The sequence below is a fragment of the Sceloporus undulatus genome, chromosome 1 (genome assembly GCF_019175285.1).
Source record: "Sceloporus undulatus isolate JIND9_A2432 ecotype Alabama chromosome 1, SceUnd_v1.1, whole genome shotgun sequence".
NCBI lineage: Eukaryota > Metazoa > Chordata > Lepidosauria > Squamata > Phrynosomatidae > Sceloporus > Sceloporus undulatus.
Window position 1 is genome coordinate 57,358,648 of NC_056522.1, and position 14,976 is coordinate 57,373,623.

General features: G+C 40.6%; 1 protein-coding gene across 1 annotated transcript in view; it reads left to right on the forward strand.

Moving 5' to 3' along the window:
- DLK2 (delta like non-canonical Notch ligand 2) overlaps nucleotides 1–14,976 on the forward strand; it is a 34,128-nt gene that overhangs the window by 11,070 nt on the left and 8,082 nt on the right. Inside the window, exons 2-3 of the mRNA XM_042456563.1 lie at nucleotides 3,005–3,106; nucleotides 14,033–14,096. Of these exons, the coding sequence (XP_042312497.1) occupies nucleotides 3,005–3,106; nucleotides 14,033–14,096 (166 nt within the window). The remainder of the gene's footprint in view (nucleotides 1–3,004; nucleotides 3,107–14,032; nucleotides 14,097–14,976) is intronic.

Consider the following 14,976-nt stretch of genomic DNA (forward strand, 5'->3'; position numbering starts at 1 on the left):
CACCCACACCCTTTCTGGAGGAGAATAGTCCATTACAATCCGATTGAGAGACAGTTGTTAGTCCGCTCTCCTTACTCTTCGACTTAACAGTTATCTCTTTTGTCATGACAGTTATCACACCACAGCAACAAAGTAGAGGCCCAAATGCACCCTTTGGCCACTGTCATTCAACCTGGCAGCCCCCGCCCCTGCACCAAGTGACGCCAGGGGTAGGGACGCCATTGATCTTACCTTCAAAAACATAAATTTGGTATGTTTCCCTCCCTACTACTAGATAATATGTTAGTAGATGTTGAAAACTTCTTGGCCTAACCAAGAAGAAAATGACCTAGAGCCACGAAACTTTCATGCTATTCCATATATTCACCCCAATGTGTGCTGCACATGGCACATCACTTCTCAAGTTTCTTTAAACCTTCCAAAAAACAATATGTCTGGGCACTGAAATTGCTCTCCTGCTGCTATTAGCTCTGAATCATTTGAAAATTTCTTTCTTTTGAAACACTTTTTAAGGTTTGGAAACAGGAAATTATCAGATGGAGCAAGATCTGTTGAATAGGGTGGATGGTCAATGCATTCAAACCCCAAATTCCTCAAAACATCCATTGTCTTCCCAGCCCTGTGAGCAGGTCAATTGCCCTGAAGAAAGAGAACACCTTTCTGCAGTACCCCTTCACCATTTTTCCTTCAGTGCCTCTAATCACCATAGCAAGTTAAAATGGTATTCTGCACTAATTGGCCCTTCTGAAGATTGTTATCAAAATACCTTCCTTCCCCAGAAAATTATGGCCATGGCCTTTCCTGCTGACCTTTCAATCTTGACTTATTCGGCTGTAGAGCACTCAAGTGCCACCACTGCACTCGTTTGATCTCTGAATCATAGTGATCTAACATTTGATCAACAGTGACAAGTTGTTCCAGATATTTTCACTAGATTGCTTAGAGTGCTGTAACATCAACTTCAAGTATCTATTCAATTTTGTTTCTGATCAGCATTCAAACATTTTGGCACCCACTTCATTGACAGCTTCTGCATAGCCAGCTGCTCATGAAATATAAAACTAACGTGTTCCTGGGACATCTATAGCATTTTAGCAATCATTTTTATTTGAGATTTGCCAATCTGCCAAAATCAACAATCTCAGGAGTTGACACTCTTCCAGACCTCACATCACCTCCAGTCTCAAAATCTCAATTCTGAAAGATGTCATACCTCTTCTTCACAGTTGAATATGATGGGCATATAGTAATACTGTACTAATACTAATTTGGAAAAAAAAAATTATGAGAGGATCATAAAATATAGGTCAGGTTGGGAGATGGATCTGGGATTGAAACGCTCAGAGTGGGATTAGGCCCAAATCTCGCTTTCTGCTCCATTTAAATCAAAGTCAGACCTCCAAACAACAAATTATCAACTTGCAGGAGGGGATGTAGTTGCTGTGGAATGTACTTGCATATGTGGGTGGAATGTCCAAAGATTCATAAATTCTGGCTTGACATACTTGATATAGTTTCAAAAGTCAAAAAGCAAAAAGTCGAATTTTGCTATGGACTTGTATTACTCTTTGTATTTTTAGCACAAATAAAAAACCAAAACATAAAGATCTTATAAAAAAAAGGTTTATTACTGCCACCAGACTGGAAATGGCTAGGAATGGGAAAATGGGTGATGTCTCAGTAGAAAACTACTGGAAAGGAGTGTGGGGTGTATGGTTAACAATCCAAGTGGATTGTTGATGGCACAACTACGGGGACATCAAATACTTCATCACGTTCTCAATACATATAATTCCTATCTGTATATTTCTTGATGTTTCATTTTGTTGGTGAAATTACATACTGGTGACTTTTACTTTTAGGACTTGCTATGATGATTATTCTAAATAATAATAAAAAACCCAATTCTATGAAGAATATAATTGGCCTAGATTTTGGCTTATTAATGGTTGGTTACAACTAAAACTGTTTGTATTGTTTCATTGTTTGGAGCAGGAACTGTAGAAAAATCAACAAACCATAAACTTAAATATAAATTTTAAAAAAACCACACACATTGTTTTGCCTATAATTCTGTTCTGGTGAGATGATGAGGAGTGTTGGACGGGGGCTTGGGAAAGCCAGATCTAAATCCCTATTGAGCCATGAAACTCACTGGATAAGCTTGGTCCAGGTAGCCTGACCTGTCCCCCAGGATTGTTATGAGGGTAGTGTGGGGAGGAAGAGAGCCATATATGCTGTCCTAAGGTTGAAGGAAAGGTGGAGTATAAATGTAGTTGCTTTTTGTCACATATGAGGAGAAAGGTGGGATATAAACCAAATAAATAAATAACTAGTAAATACCGTCTCCAGAAGAAGTTGGTTTGGTGATACTGAGCTGGGTGCTTCCTGCCAGCTTAGGCCACCTCCCATGGTTTCTGTGATGATGGTGTACCTGTATGTTGCTTGGAGTTATTTAGCAGAAGAGGATGGGCCAAAGCTGAGTAGTGGAGGACATGCAGTCTGTGCAGAAGGTCTCAGGTCCAGTTCTCAGCTGTTGGGAAAGATTTCTGCCTGGTATCCTGAAGAAATGCTGCTGTCTTCACAGATTATATGGCCCATAGAGAGTGGAGCTTGAAAGGTTATTTTGGATTACTTCTCTAAGTTTTGATATAGATAGACTATGAGACAACTTAAAATGTGTGTGATGGTAGCTGACAGTTCTGGCACCTTTAACCTCTAGATTACAGGTGTACATAAGGACATCCAGATGCTGTTCTGTAGTTCCCCTCAGACCTAGCTGGCATAACCAATAGCACATATTAATAGGAGTTGTAGTCATACAGCATCCTGAGATCCAACCCCAGAATCTTTGAAGAAGCATGGAATGTGAGAGCTATGGTCTGGTGTTAGTTCTTTTAAAAAAAGTTAGTTTATAGTAATCATTTTGTAATTTGGAATCCCATGATAGTACTGCAGAGGTGCCTACAACTATTGGTCTGACTTTGCTTTCATGTTCTTGTAGGTGACTATCTCGGTGGGGCCACACTGACCATGCTCAGGAGCTTCTGTCTTCAGTTCATGTCCTTGCTTTGGATCCTGGTGGCCCATCACCATTTTACCCAAGGTGAGGATTAGTGTTATGTTTACTTGGGTGCACAAAGACTCTTATAGCAAGAAAGGGCAGGATGACTCATGTGCCCTGAGATAGGCAGGAGCCTCTCATGATCTCTTAGTGAGTGACTAGTTTTGTTTCAAAAAGAGTTCCCTGTTCTTCAGATGCCATATAAACAAATCACTAAACAGCACCTGTATGGATTAAGACATCCTGAGACCTTAAAATATGTCTGATTTAAGCCTTCCCCATTTTAAAAAATCTTTAAAATTTGAAATTTTGGTTGTACCTGCATTACACTGTTATATTAGTCTCTTACACTTTGTTATGGCTCTGTCTTAAAGATGCCTTGGATCTATAGTTTGACAATTTAGATTCTCTTGTAGAAAGCTCTAATCCAGTTCCCTGTACTACATTTCTCAGGGTATCCTGAGTGCTTACCTACATTACAGGATTAAACTGATTTATTTTCAGTCCCTTTCTTTTTGAGGTACTTGGGTCCTTCGAAGTATATCACTAAACATCAAACTCCAAGATTCCTTAGGATGGATAAATAATGTGGTATGAAAGTGATATAACTGTATGGTGCAGACAGGCAATCTTTCTGGGCTGTTTAACACTACACAGTGCTAGAATTGTGATTCCACTTTAACTGCCATGGCAATTTTGTGTGGAATCCTGAGGTCTGTAGTGTGGTGAGGCACTAGAGCTGTGGTTCTCAACCTTTGGCCTTCCAAATCTTTGGGACTTCAACTCCCAGAATCCTTGACCATTGCCCATGCTGGCTGGGACTTCTCGAGATTGTAGTCCCCGACATTTGGAGGACCAAAGGTTGCACTCGAGCTCTCTGACTGTGAATGCTATACAGTATATTCCCCCTAAACTACAAATCGCAGGATTCCATAGGATAGAATCATGGGAGTTAAAGTGGAATCATAGCACTATCACTGTGGAAAGTGAAGAGCCTTTTGCCTGTCTGTCTGTTGAAAGAAATAAAAAATCTTAAGGCCCTAAACATCTAAGGCTCTAAAATGTAGTTTATGTATTTATGTGTAAATACTGCACTTCATGGGTGGCAGTGGTACTAGATTATTTTGTATGCTAGCGAGAAGGGAGTCAAACAAAGATTGGGTCCATCAGACAGAGTACTTCATGGGACTGAAATAGTTTAGCAAGGTCTTATCTTTCCCATTATGTCCTTTCCAACAGACCAGTACATGGGAGTTCCTGTCTTTTTACAGGGTGGGTGGGGCCAGGACGGTCTGTCTCCAAATCTTGAGAAATTATAATAGCAGGATGCTTGCCATCTTGTGTATCAGAATGATTGTCCTCTCTGTATTGCTCCATGGATTCAGTAAGGCAGAAGATCTTTGCCCCCCATGTGTATGTGCTTGGATGCACTCACAGGCACGCATAAGGCAATCCAGCATAAGACCCTGTACTGTATCATTTTTAATCATAGTGGTTGATATGGTGCCAGCAGGAATACTTGATTATGCACAGAGTGAAGGTTATAGTAATCAAAATAAAGGGATTTATGTGGCACATTTATTGAGTCACTGGATAGACAGTTCATTCAAAAGGCCCTCTGAAAAGAAAGTACTATTCTTTGCCATACAGCTTTGCCAGCTAGTGGCACAGAGTTGCTGGAGTTTTCTGAGTGTCAAATTCGATATTACATGTTGGTTGCATATTTCACTCTATTTTGTTTAATTAATTCAAAGCATCCTTGGTAGGCAGCAGAGCAGAGTGGAAAAAAATAGGGTTGCTTCACTTCCCCCCTGCTGCTTTTCTATCCAAAATACCCTGCACCTGCTCCCTCCCCCAGAAAGTTAGCTACCTTTCCCATGCAAGTGGAGAAGCAGCTGGAGGGGAACTCTGAGTGGGTCAATAATGTGAAAGGAAATAGTTAGGGACCTGTCACCACAACATTTCTCTGTACAGAAGTGGGGGCTGACAGGCTTCTTTGGATGAAAGAAAAAAGCATAGTGGGCAGTAATATGCAGTTAAATGTGTAACACTACATTAGTAGTGCCAGCATTTCACACTTTTAGTATTGGCCCAGACTCTCCTTCACCTGAGCAGTGGCCCCCCCAGCCCTGATTTTAGGCATACAGTGACACCTGCTGGGCATTCTGTGAAAAGCCTTAAAACAACCCCAGTGGGAGCCATGCCTCAGGGCCAAACAAGGCAATATGCTAAGTGCATTATCACTTTCATTGATCAATATCTATATACCTACCACTTGGAGAAATTGCTGAATATGAACATAGTGTAGGGTGAAGGGGAGTGTAACCCTTTTTAATCGTTAGAGAATTTTACTTTTTTTTGGACTGCAGAATCTGCCAGGGAACATGAGCATGGCCGTGCTGGCTGGGGGATTCTGGGAGTTTAGTTCAAAAAGTAACTTTTCCCAGCTCTGCATCCCCTACCCCTCTATACCAGATCCCTGACTAGAATTACATAAGCCCTCTCAAGCTGCTGCTTACACCTCAAGAAATTCTGTTATTTGTGCCCATAAAAGTTTTTTCTTTCTCAAGGGCATCAACTGTGGGAGGAAGTTTTTAGGCATAAAAAGGGGTTACCTTCCTCCCTTGTGCCACAGTCCAAATGGAGTGTCTCCGCCTGTGGTGCTGTTAAAAATTATAGATAACTTTGATCACACATTTCACTGTGTGAGAAATGGGATCACACATTTATAATCACACATTTCATTGAGAGTATAGGCATATCTACATTATAATTAAAAAACAAAAACAAAACAAGAACAACCCCCCCCAGTAATCTAACGTATAAGTGTAAATGCAAATTGTATTAATTGTTATTTAAAGAGCTATCAAATTGTGTCCTTCTGTTGAATAAATTTACCTAATTTTATTCATATAATAGTAAGGGCAATTAGCATTTGTATGACAAATATAGCTGCATCACAGGCTTATACTGTGTTCACATTCTTCCTGGGAATTGTTGTTGTTTTCTCCTGGAATTGCCCTTGAGAACTCTTTTGCTATGAAAGGGGACCAGGAACCTCTAACAAAAAATTATCACCTCCTTATTAAACTTGCAAGGTTTCTTCAGAGAAACTATCTCATTAATAGATGATCTTATATAAAACTAATATAAGTAGATAAGGCCTGTGAGGATGTTACCCAATAAATATCATTAGATCCTCATCATCTCACCTTGAAAAGATACAAAGCAGAGGGGGAAGGAGAATATTCAGATGTTCATCTATGGAGGAAGGCTTGAAGGGAGAGAACAGGGTTGAAAAAAAGGAAGGGAAAAAAAGTAAGTTTGAAGAGGCAGAACTAGGTCAGGGCTCAGTTACAACACTGGGGACATTTACATAATTAAAGAGAAATCAATCCTTTGAAACAGTTCTAATTTTCATGTTAAGTAGAAGGACAGAGTGGAAATACTGGTTGCCTCCATGCTTAAGGTAAAGAAGCCCATTTCAGTTTCTAGATTGTTCCACAGCTATAGTTGCTTTGGGAGTATATTCTGCATTGTGTATACCACACAGCAGGTAATTGCATATAGCAATAGCTGCTTCCCTTCTCCAGATTATGCCTCTCAACTGAGGATGGGGAAAAGATGTGAAAGCCCTGCGTTTTGCCATTGTGTTCTTTCAGTTGCTGCTGTAGCCAGTTCAGGGCAGATATCACCATGAGGAACAGCCGGTCTTTGTATCAAACGTTCTGTGCTGGAAAGTGGGTTTTCTTTTTTGGGGTGGGGGATCACTGTGCCATGTTTCCGTCTTCTGGAATCCTGGTATTTATTGTTTGGTAAACGTCTTAAGATTCTGTGCAAGAGATCTTTAGTGTGGTTGTTCAGGGGAGTTTAGAATTCCAAGTACTTTGATGAGCGATCCCATGGAGTCAGGACAAAGAAGCGGTACCAAATCGTTTTAACTGTGTAGGGTAGATGCCCTTTCAGCAAGCTTTACTTCTGAGAAAACATCATTGATAACACACTGCTTTACTGCAATTCCCATTAGTGGTATGGCAGAGCTTGTGAAGGTTTTTGCCCAGACAGTACAGCCACCAGTAAGAACAATTCTGAGAGCTCTGGTCACACAAAGTAACTTTCCCAAGCTCTGTGCTACAAGTTACCAACTTTTATCTTGCAACAGTAGACTGATCACTAGGCACAAGTAATGGAAAGCATCGCAGCTTTCTTGCAATGAGATAACACTATAGCAGAAGTGATGTTTGTTTGTTTCATAGTGAAAGAAACTCAGGTGTGCCTGGGGTGGAAAAAAGAAGTGGATATCCTTCAAATTTTTTAAAAAGAATGTCTAACAGGTTGGCCTGGGGCAGAGACGGGGTATGGTGTTCACACGACACACACCCAACTCCAATCCCATGGTGGCTTGACACTGCGTGCCACATCACATGGCGTGCAGCATCATGGCGCTCCTCTGGTGCTGTGTTTAGATGACACAGTGCCAAAAGAGAGCCATAAAGCTATGGCATTGGTGGCTACAGCGTCCTTTCCAGGGTGCAAAAAGGAGCTACTTTTTGTGGCTCTCTTTTGAACTGCAGAAAGGCCAGATTGGGGCCATGACATGCAGTTGTTGCGGCTCCGATTTGGTAAAGACCGAGGTGGCTGCAGGCCATAAGATTTTCTTCTTAAAGAACAAAGGAAATGTGTTTGTGAGCTAATGTGGATAAACACTCTTTGTGAAATGAGCGCACGACATAGTGTAAAGGGTGGAATCAGAGCAGGAAATTGTGTCGTATTGTTAGCAGTGTACTATCCACTGGGAATATCCCACAGTTCATTCTGCCATGTTAGTTTGGAATAACAGAATTCAAAGGGATCTGGTAGCAGCTTTACTACAAGGTGCTACAAGATCCAGTCTGCATTGTTTGCTAGAAGCTAACAAATGTATCAGCATAAATGGGCTGCTTGGTTATTCCTGAGAATGCAGATGACTTTGTTCCTAAACACTTATATTCCTGTGGTTTTTCAGTTGTCGTCTCATTCTAAGCACAAATTTGTAGTAATTTGTACAACTTCCATTGCAATAGCAAAAAAAAGTTTTCAGATGTGAAGAGATAAGAGCATTATTGTCTGACATGGTATTTGCTAATGTGGTTTGTGATAGTGTGTAATCCTGCTTCTCCTCTGTCATTATGAATACCATCCCCCCACATTCATATCTGCTATGAGTTTTTTTTTTTTTAGAAACTTACTGTCAATTTAATTTCTACATGAAAATAACTTTGCTACATTCAGTACAGACATGTGAGTGCAGGGCTATGCAGCCTTGTCAATTTCATCACTACTTTGTCAGTTGTTTAAATTAAAACATTACAATGTTGATTATTTCTCTCTTTTCCCCTTGAAGCAAGGTGAAATATCATTTACAGTGATGCTGGAAGAAAGAAGTGTGGGTGGGTGGGGTGAGCTTTCAACAGTTTACTGTGTCGTTTGCATGGGGGACAGTTACCACAAAACAAAATCTGCCACCCACCACTTTCAGTCCTGTGCTCCATGGGAACCAGTCTCATCAGTTCCATCATTACTTGGTCAGTTTTTAAAAGCTGAAATACCTTCCTCTAGCATTTTACAGATGACAACTAGGCACGTCTGGCCAAACAATATCAAACAAGCTTCATTTATATACCGCTTCATACCGCCTAAGCAGTGTCTAAGCAGTTTACAAGTGTAAGCTAATTTGCCCCCAACAATCTGGGTACTCATTTTAGCGACCTCGGAAGGATGCAAGCCTGAGTCGAGCTTGAGCCCTTTTGCTGGTCTTGATCACATATCAGATGTGATCAAGTTGGCAAAAGTTATTAAAGAGGAACAACACAGAATCTGTGAGAGGTTGCAGCAGTTTGCTTTTGCTTGAATCTACTGAGGAGGGTAAGATTCTGTCCTTTCCTCTCACTCCTGCTGAGTTAATTGACTACTTTTGCACCAATTGAAGTACGTTTGTACCAGATGAAGTGTGCTAAAAAAGTCAGAGGGCAGAGGATTAATCAGGACTATCTTTGCCAAATTTGGATAGTTGGAAGCTATAAAAATGATACAGTACAGATTCTCTTTACTTCTGCTATATACACCTGCATGAAGGGAGAGGGATAAACTTTGGCCTAAATCCTATTGTTAGTCTCAGTTAGAGGTTGTTGTTGTTAACTGCCTCCAAATCGACTTTGACTCATGTGACCATGTGAATGAGATATCTCCAAGAACCACTATCCTCAAGCACTCTGCTCAGGTCCTGGAGATTCAGGTCTGTGACCTCCCTGATTGAGTCTAACCATCATATGGTCTTCCTCTCTTTCTATTGCCTTCCACCTTACCTAATATTACTATCTTTTCTAGTGAGTCATGCCTTCTCATAATGTGGTCAATGTATGACAGCCTCAATGTAGTCATCTTGATTTCCAGGGAGAGTTCACGCTTGATCTGTCACTTCGTTCCAGGATGAAGAAGAGCCATTGCTGAGCACCCTTTGGGTTTGGACGGTCAGCCAATAACAAATCCATATAACAGTTGCATTGGAATCCTGTGTCCAGTTCTGGGCACCACAGTTCAAAAAGGACATTGAGAGACTAGAGCGTGTCCAAAGGAGGGCAACTAAAATGGTGAAGGGTCTTGAAACCATGTCCTATGTGGAACGTCTTAGGGAACTGGGGATGTTTAGTCTGGAGAAGAAAAGGTTAAGAGGTGATAAATATGATAGCCCTGTTTAAATACTTGAAGGGATGTCATATTGAGGAGGGAGCTAGTTGTTTTCTGCTGCTCCAGAGACTAGGACCCGGAGCAATGGATGCAAGCTACAGGAAAAGAGATTCCACCTCAACATTAGGAGGAGCTTCCTGACAGTAAGGGCTGTTTGACAGTGGAACAAACTCCCTCGGAGTGTAGTGGAGTTTCCTTCCTTAGAGGTCTTTAAACAGAGGCTGGTTGGCCATCTGTCGGGGAGGCTTTGATTGAGATTTGCTGCATGGCAGGGGGTTGGACTGGATGGCCCTTGCGGTCTCTTCCAACTCTACGATTCTATGATTCTATGAGCGCCCACTCAGAGATGTAGTAGTTATGGGTGACTTCAACTACAGTATCTTGCTGTTTTCTGGAAGTCAAACTTGGCCAAAACCTCAAGGTCTAGCAAATTCCTCACTCACCATATAGCTTGAGATGCCAGGGGCTGAGCTGAAATAGCCCACATACTGGGCCACAGTACTTTACTCCATAGGGCCTGTCTTTGTACCATTTAGGAGGTACTCTAACCAGAGCTTGAAACAGTTATTTTTCTGGACTACTTGACATGATGGCTGGGGGATTCTGATAATTCTCAAAAGCAGTTTTTCAAGGATGTGTTTGAGACAGATGTCGGTGGTATCTCCCTATCCTTCCCCACTCCAGTTTCACATTTCTTTGTCCCTTTACACTTTCAGTTTGTTATGGGGCCTTTTATTTTATTTTATTTATATGCTACCTTTCCCCTGACCCAAGTTGGATCACAAAAAGTACACCCAAAAGCTCTTGAAAATCTGATAGATGTAAGTCAGTTTATTCCTGTGTTGTTACAAGTGGGATTCCAGCTGTTTGTTCCTGGAACTAAGACCTCTAATTGTAGGGCCAAGGTGTGCATTACTTTCCAGTAGTTACTTGCAGCCTTATCAAGATTATTGAAGACTGAAATCTCATAGCTGCCCTCATATGCACCAGTTTCCATTGGGACCTCAGTATATGGAGAGAATAGGCTTAATCTCTCCCTCCCCCAGCTATGATTCCTGTTAAAATTACCCTCCCAATCCTGAGCACAGTGCAGTTCGACATACAATCCCTCCCCCATTGGTGTCAATAGCAGCTATCCCTCTGAAGTCTAGTGCAAGGCAGTTTCTGCTAGAATCATATTTTGGGAGGAATGAGTTAAACTTCCTACCTTAACATGCTGAAGTCTGGATAGAAATGTGAGGAAGAGGATTTAAGGATAGGACTATTTTTTTTCCTAATCTCTTCCTGATTATCAGCCAGTATTCACATAATGTATAACTAAGCGCTTAAGACTCTCTTGCAAGCTCTTCTCAGACTTTCCCATCTAAAGCAGGAATGGGAAAAGTGCAGCTTATGGCCCACATTGCATTCTCATTCTGTCCTTGTGCCACCTGGACATCTTAAGTTCCCATGGACCCCCTATTTTTAGGTGAAATAAAATCTTAAAAATTACCCAAACCACGGCAAAACTGCACTGAAATATGTTGATTTAGGCTATTTTGTCTCTTGCAACTTCCATTCTCCCCAAGCCAGAAAAAACCCAAACACATTCCCTAGTTCAGTGCAATTGAAACTGAAACTGACTTCTGGTCATTTCTGGTTTCCCCAAAACACCCCTAGGAGAGCAGGAGTTATCCCACAGTCCCAACTTAGTTGCCTACCCCAACCTAAACTACTGTATACCTATTGGTGAACCCCTCTCATATCCCATCCCTCAGAAACCAGTGGGGCACCAAATGAAAAAGGGACCACTGTTTCCAAACCTGGGAGGAACAAAAGACCCATAACTGAGCTGTTCTTTGTTCAGTTCCTCACTCTTTAGCCATACAATGTTTTGTGCTAAATTATAATAAACTGGGGCTAATTAAGGTTCAGATGGATAGCATAAGAGAATGAAGAACAAGCTGCTTAATAAAGCACATCAAAATATTAGCACCTCCTAGACAGATCCTTGAGGTTGTTGTTATGTTGTTGTTACCTTGACCCTATGAATGAGAGACCTTAAAGAGCCCCAGTCATCAACAGTCTTGAGCTAATTTTCTTCCTGTTAGCTTCCTTCACTGTCCAGCTTTTGCATCCATATATAGACATTGGAAATACAGTGGCGTATTTCCTTTATATCCATCTGTTATTCTTGCTTTCTTGCACAAGAGAATGCCAAAACTCAGTGGTGGGCATTGCACGGCCCTCCAGTTGTTGTAAGGCTGCAATTCCCATTAGCTCTAGCCAGCATAGTTATTGGTGAGGGATTATGAGAGCTGGATGTCAGCAAAACCAGATGGCCACAGGTTGCGTGCCCCTCTACTGACTAGTCAGGAATCCCATTGATTTGTTGAAATAATTGGAAAAAATAGTGTATTGCTCATCAGGAATAGTTCTAGCTGCTTTAAAAAATGGCTTCCATTATTTTGCTATTGTTTGTTGTATGCTTTTGTCTGAAGATATGCTGATTTGCTTGTGTTGTTAATTTTTCCAGATGGACCATTCTTTTCTGTATATTTGTACACCAAGATCTTGCTGCAGCTTTCATCTGTTAACAACAAAGTACAAGTTTGCAGTTAAGAACAGTATTTAAGATGGGAGAGGAAGAAATGGAAAGAACAGTGCATTTCCCATTCTGCAAAATAAAATACATTAAATCTTGGGCAAAGGCAGTACAGTGGACCCTTGCTATATGCTGGGGTTTGGTTCCAAGATCCCCCATGGATAACAAAATCCATGGATGCTCAAGTCTCATTAAATATAATGACATAGCAAAATGGTGTCCCTTATAAAAATGGAAAATCAAGGTTTGATATTTGAAATTTATACTTTTTTGGAACATTTTCAAACTGTGGATGCTTGAATCTGTGTATAAGAAGGGCCAATTGTACTGTATTTATATGTCATTTAAGATGATACATGTAGAAAGCATGCAACAAATAGGCAAAAAATGTCTTTGTTGCACTAGCAATGGATGACACTTAAAGGTCGTGTGACATAATAAAAGTAATGGAAGACAATACATATTGGAAAAAAGTATTTGCTTGAAAGAAAATGGGTTTTATGCCTCCCACTTTCATCCTAGAACTTTGTAATTGCCTCAGTAGTATTGACACATAGAAAAGGCTTTCCACTTGCATGTGCTTTCCCAATTCACTTTGACGGAGATATCAGCTCCATATCTACTCTTCTTCATAGGAATACAAGCACAGAGCTATTCTGTTCCATTGACATGAATGACAAATCATACTCAGATTGGAGGTCTGTGCATGGATCATAGTAAACTGCAAAGGACACGTTCTGAAGATCTAGTGGCTGGGTTTTTTTTTTTTTTTTTATTTGCTCTTTCCTAGACCTTTGAAGAGATACATTCTCCTCTGACATCTTCCAAAGTTAAATTTTGACCCCAGATTATAAACTGTGCCCTCCAAGATTCTTGGAGGGGCACAACTTTCCATTTAACATAACACAGTCAACCCTTCATATCCACAGATTTAACCATCCACAGCTTGCAAATATTCAATATATATATGTAAGTTCCAAAAAGCAAACCTTGATTTTCCTATTTTATATAAGATATACCATTTTATTACATCATTGTATTTAATGGGACTTGAGTATTCACAGATTTTGCTATCCATGGGGGGCTGAGGGCCTTGAGCCAGCCCCAGCAGATAAGGGTCCTCTGTGCATCCACCCTAGGCCTGTTTTAGGCCTTAAAAGGAAGAAAATAGAAAGTAATCACCTGGGATAGAATTACATATAAATGTCAAGTTGTGCCCTCCCAGTGCTTCGGGGGATAAAGTTTGTGATTTTTGGAGAACAAAATTGGTGGGATCTGGGTTCACATTAAGGCCCCCGTGCCATCCAAGACTATGCTTATTATTGTTGCTGTATTGTGCCTTCCAACTTATGGCAAGCCTAAGGCACCCTATTACAGGTTTTTGGCATGACTTGTTCACAGGGGGGTTGCCTTTGCCCTTTCTCTGAGGGTGAAAGATTGTGACTTGCCCAAGGTCATCCAGTGGGTTTCCATGCCTGAGAGGGGATTCGAACTCTAGTCTGCAGAGTCATAGACCAACACTCAAACTACTACATAGAGGTGGAGAAACCTATCCAAACAGGGAACCTGACTATAATGTGATCTGATACTCTCATTTGATACTGACTGATTTAAGTTATCAGAATATATTAATTCCTGCTCTCTGCTTTGTTTTGTAGGTGATGACTGCAGTGACCATTGTAACTTGGCTCATGGCAGCTGTGAAGAGGATGGCAAATGCAGGTAAAACATCACTTGGATGCTATTGAATAAGAAACCTGTTCAAACATTCTGTGTCAAAGATGCCAAAATTGAGTGCCAAATGAGCTCCAGTTCTGCACTCAGAAGTCCAGTTAATAGAATAGATCATATTTGCTGCACTAAAATTTCTGTGTATGAAAATAAATGTGCATATTATCATGTATTGAGTAGGATATGAATGGTTGTTTCACCTCACAAAGACAAGACAGCCAGGGCGTTCAGCAGTTGCTCATTCTATAAAGAAAACAGATATTTTTCATACAATATCATACAATTTTCTATATGCATGTGTATAACATGTGTGAAAAATGTCACACAGAATGAAAGCAATCCAAATTTTAAAAAAATGTGAATTTGTGTCGGCCTTGTAAACAAGTTTGTCACAATCACTAATCCTCACTTTAGGCGGGAAAATAATATACCAGTTGTGTTCATTTGTAGTGTAACATTTTTTAAAAAAACAAATCTTCCTTACATCTTAGCTATGAGATAATGCATATTTGCCTCAGGCAGCCAAGCAAGTTTCTTTTAACTACTTTGCAGTATGCCAAGTGAGCTTGTTCCTGTTGCTCATTTCAGTCTGGGGAAGATGAATTTTACTTATTTATACTACAGTATTTTACAATATTTACTTTGCAGTTCTATATTTGTGAGGCGGGCTAGTCTGAAAGAACATGGCTTGTTCAGGTTGACCCAGTGAAGTTACTGGCAAAAAGGGAATTTGAATCTACTGGGAATAACTGTGAGGGACTATAAATATATGTGGGCCATGACTAGGTAACAAGGAGGAGGCATGGATCCAGGCTAAAAGAGTTTGTGTTCTTAATACACCAAGGTAGAACAGATTGCCAGTAGATTGGTT